This window comes from Lithobates pipiens, unplaced genomic scaffold, assembly GCF_037356315.1.
Source record: "Lithobates pipiens isolate NorthernLeopardFrog02 unplaced genomic scaffold, aLitPip1_a1.2 Scaffold_18, whole genome shotgun sequence".
NCBI lineage: Eukaryota > Metazoa > Chordata > Amphibia > Anura > Ranidae > Lithobates > Lithobates pipiens.
In genome coordinates, this window is record NW_027507758.1 from 563,225,775 (window position 1) to 563,241,557 (window position 15,783).

General features: G+C 44.5%; 1 protein-coding gene across 2 annotated transcripts in view; it reads right to left on the reverse strand.

Annotated features, from left to right (window-relative positions):
* The window catches only part of LOC143988996 (uncharacterized), a 97,070-nt gene that overhangs the window by 51,694 nt on the left and 29,593 nt on the right, over nucleotides 1-15,783 (reverse strand). For both annotated transcript variants that reach the window (XM_077488981.1, XM_077488980.1), the window contains exon 4: nucleotides 14,959-15,119. In XM_077488981.1, the coding sequence (XP_077345107.1) occupies nucleotides 14,959-15,119 (161 nt within the window). The remainder of the gene's footprint in view (nucleotides 1-14,958; nucleotides 15,120-15,783) is intronic.

Consider the following 15,783-nt stretch of genomic DNA (forward strand, 5'->3'; position numbering starts at 1 on the left):
GGTCATAAATCTTTGAGAGCACATGCGAAAGCACCCCTTTCTCATTACAACATTCTTCAAATCTTGTTAATTTCCACGTAAAATTAACGGGCGGAAGTAAAGTCTATACGAAATGTCTCAATTGTGCCGCACAACAAAAGTCTAATTGGTACGAGTTAGAACTAGATATTAGTGTTTGCAGAGCAGGCCATGAGCCTGCTTCTAGAAAATGGGAGGCCTGATATAGCCCCCTTTCTATTAATCCCCCAAAGGGCCCCTTCCGCACATTCTTATCGTATGGCCTATCAATGGGTGTGTCTTAATCGTAGATGGAATTTCCCTATAGCACCAAGGTGCTCTATATAATAGGGCCCTACACTGTGGTTGTGCCATATCTTTAAATCTCCATGTAGGCACCAATCGATTATTCGGCTCAATATGGCTGCTTGATAGTATTTACGGTATATACATCAGATATGGCCAGCCTGCCGTATTGCTTGGGAAGGGTCAACAGGGATCTTCTAACCCTTAGGTGTTTCTGTGCCCAGATAAATCCAGTAAAGAGTGTATTAATCTGTTTGAAATATTGCCTGGGAATGGCAATAGGTAATGCCTGAAATAGATATAAAAACTTTGGTAGAATGTTCATTTTAAGTATATTGCCTCTTCCGATCCAAGAGTGAAATCCCTTATGCCTTCTCTCTAAGAGACCCCGAACTCTTTGTAAAAGTAGTATGAAATTAAATTCAAACATATGTGAGAGGTCTACCGGGATACGTGTACCCAAATAATTCAAGGCATGTTCCATCTATTTAAATTTGTACTTATATTTCAGTACTTTAGGTATTGCAATTCCCATAGCCTCTGACTTAATTACATTGATCTTAGTATGATAAAGTGCCATATCTCTCCATTTCAGATTATAGATTAGGAAGGGATATCATTGGATTGGTCAATGAAAAAAGAATATCATCAGCATATGCTGAAATCTTATACTGGGTTTTCTCCACTGTCAATCCCTGGATATCCTGATTTAAACAAACCCTACAAAGAAAGGGTTCCAACGATATTGCAAAAAGAAGGGGCGACAATGGGCAACCTTGCCTTGTCCCATTGGTGATCCCGAAAGAGGGCGATAATACTCCGTTTACCTTTACTTGAGCACTGGGCAAAGTATAAATACTTGAGATCCATCAGAGCATATTTTCTCCCACTCCTATATATATCGCAAAACCAAAAAAATAAACTGCCAATTAACCCAGTCAAATGCCTTCTCTGCATCTGTCCTGAGAAATACACATGGGATCTTAGATAAATTAGCTATATGTATTACATTCATAGCCTTAGTGGTATTATCAGATCTGCATTTAAGAGGGATATAGGTCTATAATTCCCACATAACGTCGGATCTTTTTCCTCCTTATGCTGCGTACACACGAGTGGACTTTTCAACATCCAAAGTCCGACGGACTGATTCCGTCAGACTATTCGATCGTGTGTGGGCTGCAACGGACTTTTGATTTACCAAAGTCTGACGGACTTTAGAATACGGAACATGCTTCAAATTTTCCCGCCGGACCCGGTCCCTTCAAAAAATTTGCTCGTGTGTAGGCTATTCCGACGGACTAAAACCGACGCTAGGGCAGCTATTGGCTACTGGCTATGAACTTCCTTATTCGAGTCGTACGTCATCACGTTCGAATCCGTCGGAGTTTAGTGTGATTGTGTGTGGCCAAGTCCGCTCAGTCGAAAAGTCCGTCAGAACTCTGTCGGAACTCCGGCAGAACTCCTTCGGAAGTCTGTTGGACATAAGTCCTCTCGTGTGTACGGGGCTTTAGGAATCACCGTAATAAGGGCCTTGAGAGACGCCTCCTGTACCTCCTCTAATGTAATTGGTACTTCAAGTTCCTGTTGTATTACAGACCTTAATCCAGGCATTCCAGACAATGCCAGGTAACTGTCTATTTCTAACTGTGTTGGTGAGTCTGATTGTAAGTTATAGAGGGAGGAATAGCATTCTCCAAATCTTTGGGCAATTTGTTTAAGTAATGTAAACTTTTCCCCTTCCTCCCCTGTAATCGTTGGTACGTATGACATCGCCTGTTGTTCCTTCAATGTTCTAGCCAGTAATTTGCCACATTTGTTACCAGACTCGTAGACCTGTCCAATCTGTATTGCCCTTTTTTCTTTATAAATCAATAATTCGGTAACCTGTCTACGACCGGTCTGGAGGTCCCGTTCAACGTCCAAGGAGGGAGCATGCTTATGCAATGATTCTAATTGGAAAGATCTGACATGCTATTTTCAAGTTAACGATACCCCCGACTGTACCCCTGGAGTGATCTGGGAAGCCCATAAAGCAGTGATTAGGGGAATTTTGATAAAACACAGGACCAGGATTAAGCGAGAAAGGGAAGCAAAATTAACACTCTTATTAAGAAAGATATATCGGGGGTATCGTTAACTTGAAAATAGCATGTCAGATCTTTCAAAACCTCCTCCATCACCATACCATCTTGTAACAAGCTTTCATTAAGCCTCCATATCGCCAATCTACTATCTCCACTCCCCACCATATTATATTTCAGAAAAATTGGTGCGTGATCTGACCAAGTAATTGCCCCAATAGTGGCTTCCATCACCAAGTGCAATTGATTATGAGGAATAAGGAACAGATCGATACGTGAATATAACTTATGTGATGGAGAGTAATATGAATAATCTCTTTCACCCACATGTAATAAACGCCAAACATCTAGCAATCTTGCTCCCTGGAGTATACGTGCCATCCGTTTCCTTATGCCGCGTACACACGGGTGGACTGTATGGCCTACTTAGTCCGCCGAAACACATTTCAGCGGACAGTCCGCTCGTGTGTGGGCTTCAGCGGACTTTTTCAGCGTACAGTCCGGCGTACTAATAATTTTGTTTTTTTCGAAATTCTGTCCGTCGTACTCGCATTTCGGCGGACAATCCGGCCGTGTGTATGCAAGTCCGCCGTACTTTTGAAATGAGCGGACTTTTCCCGCCCGGAGAATAGTCCGCTCATTTCGAGTGGGTATCCAGGTAGGCGGGGCCCGCGAAGGAGACGTCGCTGACCCCGCCGCCTGGTATGGACTTCGAGGGGAACCCCAACACCGAAAAAAATCGGCGTGGGGGTCCCCCAAAGTCCACAGCAGACCCTTGTCCGAGCACGCTACCCGGCCGGCCAGGAAAGGGGGGCGAGCGAGCGCTCCCCCCTCCTGAGCCGTACCAGGCCGCGTGCCCTCAACATGGGGGGTGCCTTGGGGAAGGGGGGCCGCGCGGCCCCCCCACCCCAAAGCACCTTGTCCCCATGTTGATGAGGACAAGGGCCTCTTCCCGACAACCGTGGCCGTTGGTTGTCGGGGTCTGCGGGCGGGGGGCTTATCGGAATCCGGGGCCCCCGGATACCGGCCCCCCACCCTATGTGAATGAGTATGGGGTACAATGTACCCCTACCCATTCACCTGTAAAATAAAAGTACAAAAAAAAACACAACACACGAGATAAAATACTTTATTGCACAGCTCCGGGGGTCTTCCGTCTACGGGGGTCTTCTCGCCGGACTCCTCCGCTATCTTCTTGTAGCTCTTTTGCTAGCGGAGGAGTCCGGCTTTCTTCCTCGCCGCCGGCCTCTTCTCCCGACTTCGGGGGTCTTGTCCCCCTCTTCGGTTCTTTTGCCGGGCCACCGCGCCTTCTTATAGCTCTTTTACAGGCGGTGGCCCGGTCTTCTGTCGCCGCCTCCGCCTTCCGCTCTTCTTCTCCTTCTTCTCCAGGAGATGTTGACTCGACGCTCTCTCCGGCCACAATGCCAGGGCCGTGCTGCGCGGCCACTTATATAGGGACAAGGGGCGGTGTCACATGGCTTTATGTCGCATGGGTTGGTCACATGGGTTGATGTCACATGGGGACTATGACATCGTAAGGGGGCGGGGTCACCATGTGACACCAACCCATGTGACATAAAGCCATGTGACACCGCCCCTTGTCCCTATATAAGTGGCCACGCAGCACGGCCCTGGCATTGTGGCCGGAGAGAGCGTCGAGTCAACATCTCCTGGAGAAGAAGGAGAAGAAGAAGAAGAAGAGCGGAAGGCGGCGGCGACGACAGAAGACCGGGCCACCGCCTGTAAAAGAGCTATAAGAAGGTGTGGTGGCCCGGCAGAAGAACCGAAGAGGGGGACAAGACCCCCGAAGTCGGGAGAAGAGGCCGGCGGCGAGGAAGAAAGCCGGACTCCTCCGCTAGCAAAAGAGCTACAAGAAGATAGCGGAGGAGTCCGGCGAGAAGACCCCCGAAGACGGAAGACCCCCGGAGCTGTGCAATAAAGTATTTTATCTCGTGTGTTGTGTTTTTTTTTGTACTTTTATTTTACAGGTGAATGGGTAGGGGTACATTGTACCCCATACTCATTCACATAGGGTGGGGGGCCGGTATCCGGGGGCCCCCTTATTAAAGGGGGCTCCCGGATTCCGATAAGCCCCCCGCCCGCAGACCCCGACAACCAACGGCCAGGGTTGTCGGGAAGAGGCCCTTGTCCTCATCAACATGGGGACAAGGTGCTTTGGGGTGGGGGGGCCGCGCGGCCCCCCTTCCCCAAGGCACCCCCCATGTTGAGGGCACGCGGCCTGGTACGGCTCAGGGGGGGGGGGCGCTCGCTCACCCCCCTTTCCTGGCCGGCCGGGTAGCGTGCTCGGACAAGGGTCTGTTGTGGACTTGGGGGGGACCCCCACGCCGATTTTTTTCGGCGTTGGGGTTCCCCTTTAAGTCCATACCAGGCGGCGGGGCCAGTGACGTCTCCTTCGCGGGCCCCGCCTACCTGGAGACGCGCTCGAAATGAGCGGACTTTCCTCCGCGTGTGTGGGCGAGTCCGTTCATTTCAAAAGTAGGGCGGATAGTACGGCGGACTTAGTACGCCGTATTAGTCCACTCAAAAAGTGCCGTGTGTGGGCAAGTAGCCCGTTCGGAAATTCCGACGGACAGTCTGGCGTACTTTTCCGCCAGACTAAGTACGTCATACAGTTTGACCGTGTGTACGCGGCATTAGACTCGGTAAGACTGATGAAAGTCCCGAGGAAGTATCTTCCCTAGGTATCAGAGGCATATTCAAGTCCCCACCCAAAATCAACTGGCCTTCCTTAAACTCCTCAAGTTTGTCTAATGTTTTCCTAATAAAACAATCTTGTCGTACATTTGGAGCATAGAAGGATGCCAACGTTACCTCCATCTCCCTGATCTTGCCTTTAAGAAATAGATATTGACCCCCAGTATCCACTAGGGAGTCCTTGTATACCCAGGGAATCTTACTTCAAATAAGTATGGATACCCCCTTTGACTTAGCAACAGGATTGGTAGCATGATATATCACAGAGAAAACTTTTTTTCTATTTCTAAGCAGGGGTATACTATTGTCCCTAAAGTGTGTTTCCTGTAGAAATGCTATATCTACCTTTAGTCTTTTCAGGTCCTAAAGTAATATACGTCGCTTCTCTAGTGTATTCAGTCCCCTAACATTAAATGATATAGTTAGGGAGTCCATCTCCACCCTATTATATTTAATCACGGAAGTAACGAGAGGAATGCTACACAAATGTTAAAAAGGAGAAAAAAACAAAACAAATTACCATACTACAAAACACACAAAACACCTATCTATATCCTCCTGCAGTGGCTGTTATGTTACAGCCTCCACAAGTGGTATCAAAGCAGTTTTGGTTTATGCACTCTACCTCTTCCTTTTATACCCTGTGAGTGCTGGCCTATTTGGGGAAAATAATTAAGCATGACCAAAAAAAGAAAAAGTCCCCGGTTCTCTCCTCCAGCCCTCTTCTGATAACCAAAAAGAAAAAAAAAACACCGAAGACCACTCCAGTGTTTATAAATGTATACTTTGCATCCAATAATCATCTTGTACTTAGTACTTATCTATTTATAAAGTTAAATGATATATTATTACTATATCCTTGAGCCAGTATAACAATTAACATTTTGATATAGAGGGCATACAAAGAGAGCAGTCAAGATGGAATGAGTAAAGGGGGAAGAGGGGGGAGGAAGCATATTTTGGACCTAATTTAATCGTATTTTATGTACTGATTGGTAGGCAGTGCATAATTGTTTTCATTTCTATCCATATTTCAATTTCTATATTTCTTAGAGAGTTTGTTAGAAAAGTTTTAAATGTTTATTGTGTGACTATTAGAAAAACAATAGTCCTGAGACTGATTTGTTAAAAAGCTTACTTCTGAGCACATTATTGTATTAACTCATTGTATTGTTTTGTCTTACCGTATATACTCGAGTATAAGCCGAGATTTTCAGCCTCTTTTTTGAGGCTGAAAGTGCCCCCCTCGGCTTATACTCGAGTCATCGCTGTCTGCCTGCTCGATCAGCGTATCGAGCAGACAGACAGCGGCCATTCTAACATTCAAACGCTGCGCCTCCGCCTCCGCCTTCGCCTGTGATAGGCGGAACACTGAATTTCCCAGCAGCCTGTGTTCCGCCTATCACGGACATCGTCTCATCCTCATACTACGGACGAGGATGAGATGATGTCCGTGATAGGCGGAACACAGGCTGCTGGGAAATTGAGTGTTCCGCCTATCACGGACATCCGATAGGCGGAACACTCAATTTCCCAGCAGTCAGTGGGAAATTGAGTGTTCCGCCTATCACCGACGGAGGCGCGGCTTTTGAATCCTAGAATGGCCGCCGACGAAGAGCTGAAGGACGGAGGCTCGGCTCGGGACGGGACGGGCCGGGCCGGGCCGGGACGGGACGCAGGCTGGACGGGACGCAGGCTGGACGGGACGCAGGCTGGACGGACACAGGCTGGACGGACACAGGCAGGCTGGACACAGGTAGGCTGCACGGACACACACACACACACACACACACACACACACACACACACACACACACACACGGATGCATGGACACACACACACACACACACACACACGGATGCATGGACACACACACACACACACGGATGCATGGACACACACACACACACACACACACACACACGGATGCATGGACACACACACACACACACACACACACACGGATGGATGGACACACACACAGGGATGGATGGACCCACAGGGATGGACGGACACACAGGGATGGACAGGCATGTCTCACCCTCGGCTTATACACGAGTCAATAATTTTTTCCAGTTTTTTGGGGGTAAATTGGGGGCCTCGGCTTATATTCGGGGCGGCCTATACTCGAGTATATACGGTAATTAACTCCATAGTAAGTTGTAGAATCATTAGATTTAACTAAATATGATAGCCTAAGAATGTACGGAACATGTATAGCTAATAAAGTGCCAGCCTGTGCCATGACAACGTTATTTATGTTCCCTCAGCCAATAGAAGCACAGAGATGTTATTCTTATGGGGTATGTGAGGGCGTAACACGGTCTTTTGGGAGACATTTTTCTTCAGCTTTCGTCCTGTAAGCATGTCTCTCTGTTGTGGGCCACATCAGAAATAAATTTTCCTGCTTCTCAGAACACCTGAAGTTTTTTTTACTGATCACAAGGGAAATTCCTAACATTTTTGGTCTTTCGAGCCGGGAGCAACACGCTGGTTTTCAGATCAGACTGCCCCGACAACACTTCGGTGAGTATTGGACTTTGAAGCTCACCGACCGATTTAAAGTCCCCCCAATCAAAGTTATTGGTGAAAAAGGGGCAGGGGCAAAAAAGATCTGGATTCCACTGTCTGTTTCCGAACCTTGTGTGATCCAGTCCAGGTGTTTGAGAGGTAAGATAATTTAAATTATTCTTAATTCTTTCTAAGAGTCTTTTCTTCTCTCTTTGCTTCTGGTTTAATGTGTTGTAATTGCCGACATTGGTATTGATCGTATAATATCTAGATGATCCAGTGCTCGTAGACAGAGACACTTGGGGACATTGTCTAAGGTAAAAAATTACGTCGCTCGCTGTCCGGACAGATAACAAAAAGATTTGAGGTATACCGAATGTCAGAGGTTGAATGCCTGACTATTTCAGCGCTGTTTAGTTAAGTGATCTACAAAGATCGCAAGGCTATCTTTTTTCTGTGTGTGTTTACTTATCTTTGTTCATGTTTAACCCTTTTTGATTCTCTTGATAGTGTGGGGAGTGCTGATGTTTTTTCTCTTGTATTGACATGTTTTTTGTGCTGGTATTTCTCAGAAGATAAGAGGCCAAGCACTGCTCTCTCTCCCCCTCCCCCTCCCCTCATGGAAGGATTGCTTCTGCAAGAAGTTGTAAATGTTAACCCTTGATTAGCTATGACAATACAGAAGGGTTATATCGTAAATATTGAAACTTAGCATAAAAGAAAAAGAAGGTAGATTGCATTTTGGAGTAAATAGAATGTTGTAGAATTATCAGGTGGCTTGATGAATGTGAAAAGAAGAAGAAAAAAAAAAAGGCTGAGGATGTTTTCATTGCTATGAAGGTCAAGAAGCTTCTCGGAAACAAGAAAATGCAGATTGCCTGACAGAGGTTAATTTGTGCATCTGTGAAAATATTAGGACTTTTGGTGGGAAAAGAGTCTGAAAAATAGTTTTAAAGTAAATATTTATATTGGATTGGAGTTGATGATGCAATGCTGTTTATATTTGGGTACATTTATAAAGTCAAAAGGCAAAGTTCAAAAAAGGTATGGGTTGGAAATGGCGGAGTATTGGCTTCAGCATGCTAGAATTAGGGTAGAAGGAAGAACAAAGGAAAAATGCCAAGACCAATTGCCCCTAGTGGACAAAGAGGATGATCTCATCTGCTACACCCAGAGACCACCTCCCTATAATGGTCCTCCCCCTCAGGTGCAAGTAACTGCCCAGAGTAACACCTTCCCTGTGACATCCACCCCTGTCAAAGGAACCGCCTCTGAACAAAACCCCAACTCCACTTCCTCAATCTCTCCAGACAGTAGTTCAGTCCTGGAGATGAACAGATCGATCCTTGAAACATTAACTGATGCCATAACTCATGCACTAGGTGCCCCAGCAGGAGCCAAGAGACTAAGTAAACCTCCTATTAGGTATGGTGTGGAGGACGGTGAGGAATACCCCTGCGCCCCAGAAAATGCACAGGGACGGGGGGGATCCATTGCCTCCAGAAAGCCCAGACTTAGGGAACAGGTTGACTGCCTTATTGAACAGATGCCGGCTTAGATGGGTACAACGGACTGATTGGCAAAAAAATAAATATGACAGTACAAGAAGGCAAAGAAAGTGTCAGTGACTACCTAAATAAATTACGAGAGATTTTTAGAGTGTTCTCCGGGCTCCCCGAAGCTGAGGATGTGTATAGTGCATATCAGCAACAGCTAAAGATTGCTTTTTAAATGGATTGAAACAGGATCATAAGGATTACATTGTTTAAAACATGGTTACTTACCGAACTGCATCAGTTTTAGATGTTTTACAATATGCTAAGCATTCTGAGAAGTATTTGAAAGCAAAAGCAAAAAAGAATGTGAAAGTAAAGGTTCTTATGCAAGGTGATGAAGGAGAGGAGGATGCAGAAGAGTACACTGCTGAGGCAGAACTAGAGGGGTCTCATAGAGGAAGGATTACTCTACAGAAATAGACAGTGCAACGAGAGTACTTCCACCCTGTGTACAAGCACTGGTAGCATCAGCGGTGTAGTGGTTAGCACTCTCGCCTAGCAGTGAAGGGGGTCACTGGTTCGAATCCCAATCATGACGCTGCCTGCCTGGAGTTTGCATGTACTCCCTGTGCCTGCGTGGATTTCCTCCGGGTGCTCTGGTTTCCTCCCGCACTCCGGAGACATGCAGGTGGGTTAATTGGCTTCTGTCCCGGTTTGGCCCTGGTATATGAATGGGGACGTTGGATCCTTGGGGGTGGAGAACGATGTGGGTGTACAGGGGTAGGGGCTAGACACTCACTCAGGCTGAACCGGATGGACTGGTGTCTATTCAACTTTACTAACTGAAAAGGTACCACGTGCAGTGTTTGTTATCCTGTTACAGCAAAAGATATCACATTTGAGCCCAGCACGACACCTTTCCTGTATGACAATACTCTTGACACAACCTCACTTAACAATACAGAGGTGTACTACATTAAAACCATCCACACTACTACCACTTCCTACTGACGGGTATAAACATGACTGCACTGCTGCCATCACTGAAAAGGTACTGCCACGAAGTGATCTGAAAGATGTACCATTATCTAACCCTGACATGATACTTTTTGTTGATGGTTCTAGTAAGAAAAATCCAGATGGCACAAATGCAACAGGATATGCAGTAGTGACACAGGATGAGATTTTGGAAGCGGGGCCACTACCAAAACATTATTCAGCACAAGTTGCAGAACTTGTAGCACTGACAAGAGCATGTATACTGTCAGAAGGAAAATCTGTAACCATATACACTGACAGTCAATATGCCTTTTCAACAGTGCATGTTTTTGCACAACAATGGAAAAACAGGGGGATGGTCACCTCCAGTGGTAAACCAATTTCACATACGGACTTCATTTTAGAACTCCTAGATGCAATACAGTTACCAAAAAAGCTTGCAATCTGTAAATGTCAAGCACACACAAAATATACGGACCCCATCTCAAAGGGAAATAAAAGGGCAGATGAAGCTGCACATAAAATAATGACGAGAAATCATAGTGATAGATCATACAGTCCTTACTGATATGCAGCAAAATGCCCCCCTGGGGAAAAACAATATTGGAAAACAAAGGGTTGCACAATAATTGATGATATTTACACATCACCTGAAGGGAAACCGGTATTACCAAAATCTTTATTTAGGTATGCAGCAGTATTGACACATGGAGTAACGCATGTGTCAAACAGGGGGGTGACTGAGATGTTAAATAAAGTATGTACAGCCTATGGATTCACAAATTACTAAAAAAACTTTTTGCTCTCAATGTCTTATATGTGCAAGACACAATGCTCAGGGAGGTATAAGACCACAGAAAGGGAAGTTCCCTACACCACAATATCCATTCCAACACATTTGCATGGATTTTATTGAATTAGACAAATGTGAAAGGAAGAAATATTGTTTGGTACCCAGGCACCCTGACCAAATGGGTGGAGATATTCCCGACAGGAAGTGCAGATGCACAGACTGTAGCCAAAGCATTACTAAGAGATATTATTCCTAGATTTGGAATCCCTGAAAGGATTTACAGTGATAATGGACCCCATTTTGTAATTAACAAATATACAACATTTGATAGAAGTGATGAGAATTAAAGGGAAATACCATTGTGCCTATCATTCCCAATCAGCTGGATTGGTAGAAAGACATAATGGCATTCTAAAAAGCAAACTGAGAAAAGTTATGGAAGAAATAGGTAAAAATAATTGGATGTATTGCCAACTAGTAGCTGTGACCAGTATGTATATCACACCCCCAAAAGAAGATGAAAAAGGTGCATGTGGGAGATTGGGTCTCAATAAAAAGTAATAAGAAAAAAAAAGCAGTGGTAACTCCCCAAGGTGGGATGGTCCTTTCAAAGTCCTTTTAACTACCCCTACTGTGATAAGGATTGCAGAGAGGTCTACCTGGATTCACCAGTCCCATTGTAAAAACGTTTCACAGGCAGAGTAGGGCCAGTTGGCTACAAGAGGTCCAGAAAGTCCGGCTACAAAGGGAGGTCTCACACAAGGTGGGACTTGTCTCAAACCGGTGAAGTCTCCCTCCCCTTCCAACTCCCCTATCCTATCCGCTGGAACTCTGTAGCTGGTTAGGATGAAAGGGACAGTAATTATCCTTGGGTTACTGGTGACTCTAGGAGAGGCATCCATAAGAGGGGGTAGGCGCTATGGAAGAGTAGAGGAACCTTTGGATTGGGAAAGAACAGGATAAGCATTAAATCTAACCTTTATAGAGGGAATAACTAGCACTATACTGGTAGACTTCTGTCAGATTGCAGATTGTGGGGATACAACTGGGGCTAGAGGACTTCTATGGCCAGATAAATATATCTGCTGGCTCTGGAATAAGGCAGGATGTCAAGCATGGGATCAGGCCCTGTGGACTACAGCGCATCAAGATTGGGGGTATAATCAACCAAGGGCTAAAAAGAGTGGTATAAAGGAGAGACTCCTAATCACAAAAGCAGCCAACTCCCCCTGCACAAATAGTAAGAACTGTAACCAACTATTAATAACATTAAAGGAGCCGAGGAAGGAAGATCAGCGGTTGTATTCCATGGGAGCATGGGTGTCAGGAACTGATCCCTCAGGAACATTTTTCCTTGAGGTATTACCACCTAATAAAATTAAACAACAGGAAAAAGTAGACTCAGAAGGGAAAGAAGAAGGCCATACTAAAATAGAAGTTCTGAGTATAACTATAAGATTCACTAACCTAACAATAGAAGATGCCATAGCTTTGGAGACGGGCTACCAAGAAAAAAAAATGAGTGGTTAGAATGGTTGAGGTACACGGTTAGAACTCTGAAAAAGGAAAACTGTTTAGTTTGTGCCGGAGCCAGACCACATTTAGCAACAGTTCCTTTTCCTCTAGATCACAATACAGATCCAGAAGGTTTAAAATGTATGTTGCAATTGTATAATAAGAGCTATAAACCTGAAACAAATTCTACTTGTCACACATTGAGTTTGTTGTTTCCCCCAGTACAGAGACCTCAGATACCTCCAGCGGTTGCCGCTTATCCGGGCAACTTTACTTGTTTTGCACTCCCAGGGAACCGTAGCGCGGTGGATCTTGGGTCACTACCTGATAACTAATGTGTGGAGAGGATTAACACGGACAACGGTGACTGGGTTGGACATGACATTCAGAGAGCTGATGTCTGGTGGATGTTTGGGGATAAGAAACTGCGAGCTAGACTACTGGCCAATGCCCAAGGGGATTGCGCTATGGTCCAGCTGGCTATGCCCCTGAGAATCCTGTCAGAATACCCGTGGACTAAGAGTCACCGACAGTATTGGAGGGACACCTCTCCCTTGGGGTCATTTGACTCTCAGATCTACATAGATGAGATTGGGGTTCCTCGCGGGGTGCCGGACGAGTTTAAAGCCAGGAATCAGGTGACAGCTGGGTTTGAGTCTCTTCTCTGGTGGGTGACTATAAATAAAAATGTTGACTGGATTAATTATATATATATTATAACCAACAACGATTTGTAAACTATACTAGGGATGCTGTGAAGGGCCTAGCAGAACAGTTGGCCCCCACATCTCTAATGGCCTGGCAGAACCGAATGGTTTTAGATATGGTCTTAGCTGAAAGAGGAGGGTATGCAAAATGTTTGGTAGCATGTGTTGTACCTTTATCCCCAACAATACAGCTCCTGGAGGGACAGTGACCAGAGCCTTGGAAGGACTGACTGCGCTATCGAATGAATTGGCGGAAAACTCAGGTATTAATGATCCATTCACAACTTGGCTTGAAGGATGGTTCGGTAAATGGACTGGATTTATCACATCATGTTTGATCTCAATCGCTGGGGCTTTGGCCGTTTTGGTCACTTGCGGATGCTGCTGCATTCCCTGTATTCGAGGACTTTCACAAAAACTCATTGAAACTGCAGTCTCAAGAACAATGTATCAAACCCTCTCTACCTCTGAGGATACCTATGTGGACATTGAAGCTCAACTTAATGACATACAGTCCGAAAGTGTATAACACAGGGACTTTCATCGAAATGTGTTGAGATAAAATAGTCACACAAAGAGGAGGGAATGTTAGAAAAGTTTTAAATGTTTATTGTGTGACTATTAGAAAAACAATAGTCCTGAGACTGATTTGTTAAAAAGCTTACTTCTGAGCACATTATTGTATTAACTCATTGTATTGTTTTGTCTTAATTAACTCCATAGTAATTTGTAGAATCATTAGATTTAACTAAATATGATAGCCTAAGAATGTACGGAACATGTATAGCTAATAAAGTGCCAGCCTGTGCCATGACAACGTTATTTATGTTCCCTCAGCCAATAGAAGCACAGAGATGTTATTCTTATGGGGTATGTGAGGGCGTAACACGGTCTTTTGGGAGACATTTTTCTTCAGCTTTCGTCCTGTAAGCATGTCTCTCTGTTGTGGGCCACATCAGAAATACATTTTCCTGCTTCTCAGAACACCTGAAGTATTTTTTACTGATCACAAGGGAAATTCCTAACAGAGTTATTATTTTTAGTTATGGCGGGAGTGAAGGAGTGAAAAAAAGACCAACAGTTGTGCAGATTATAATCAGTCAATTAACCCCTCCCTTGACCTCTTAACCACTTTACGACCAGCGCACGATGGTGTATGTCCATTTTTTGAAAAGGGATATCTCGATAACGGCAGCAGCTGCTGCCACAACCAAGATAGCCATCTCTTCAGGCGCCAGTCGTGTGTACGATAATGGTGGTCTCTGCGGCGGGTCCGCCGCAAGATCACCTTTATCGGCAGCGGGAGAGGTGCCAACCCCCCTCCCGCCTCTCTTCCGCGCCCTCTGCTGCTTACCGGAGCCATCGGTAGCCGTGGAGGCGATCAGGTCCTTCACACTGCTGGGTATGGAGAGAATATAAAAAAATTGGGCTAATTTTACTGTTGTCTTATTTTTTTATTCAAAAAAGTGAATTTTTTCCAAAAAAAAGTGCGCTTGTAAGACCGCTGCGCAAATACGGTGTGAAAAAAAGTATTGCAATGACTGCCATTTTATTCTCTAGGGTGTTAGAAAAAAACAATATATCGTGTTTGGGGGTTCTAAATAATTTTCTAGCAAAAAAAAATGTTTTAAACATGAAAACGCCGAATCTGAAAAAGAGGCTTGGTCCTTAAGAGGTTAACCAACTTTCATGCACCAGATATCACTTTAACCAGGACCTTCAAACAGCAGTTTGAGAATTGGGAACATTTAGGTATGTATGACTACCTTTATTCCCATTGTTACCTTTTGCTGACATACAGTGCAGATCATTTTTGGAAACATTGTTGACTTACCTCTACATTTAAGACATCCCAAGATTTTAGTTCACTAAGGACAGAATGAGGGTTCAAGTTCTCCAGAATGTAGATCAGATCATCTCTGTAATACTCATATATCCTCCTCAGTGATGAATCAGGAAATGTAGACAGCTGACAGCAGAATTTCTTGATGTCCTCTAGGGAAAGACAAAAAAGGTCTGAGGATTAAACGTATGCCTGAAAATCAATCATGAATATGCATCTCTTCCTTCTGGTTTGTTTGTCCTTTGTGAGAAAATTGTTTAAGAGTAACCTCTATTGAGAATCAGAACTGGAAACCCATGCCACATCCCATACAGTATATAGAAATTTGCAAAAGGGAAATGCCCCAGGGATTATATGGGCATGGGAGGTAAAACCAGATCATACAAAAAGTGTAAAAAAGTACAAAATTGACTTACGCTCGATATACAAAAATAAGAATACCTATAAAAACAATAATATATGACACGAATGATAAACAGAAAAGATTTACTATATACACATGAGGTCTAGACATGTAGTCGACCAAAATGTGTCTACAGTATCCCTGACATATTTTGGAAAAATGGTATAGTATTTATTTCCTTCTTCAGGTGCTGAGCTGAGGTATGCTGTTTTTTCTATCAATAAAAGAAAAACAGAATAATAATAAAAAATTCATAATGAGTAAATAGAACAATATATGTAGTAACAGTGGCCACTTCGCTGTTTCCTAAGCATGGAAAGACAAACAATTGTAGAGGATGGAAAATACTTACTGTACATAATTTGTGTCTTTTTACACAACAAGATGGATTGACAGAAAGTGAGGCTGAAATC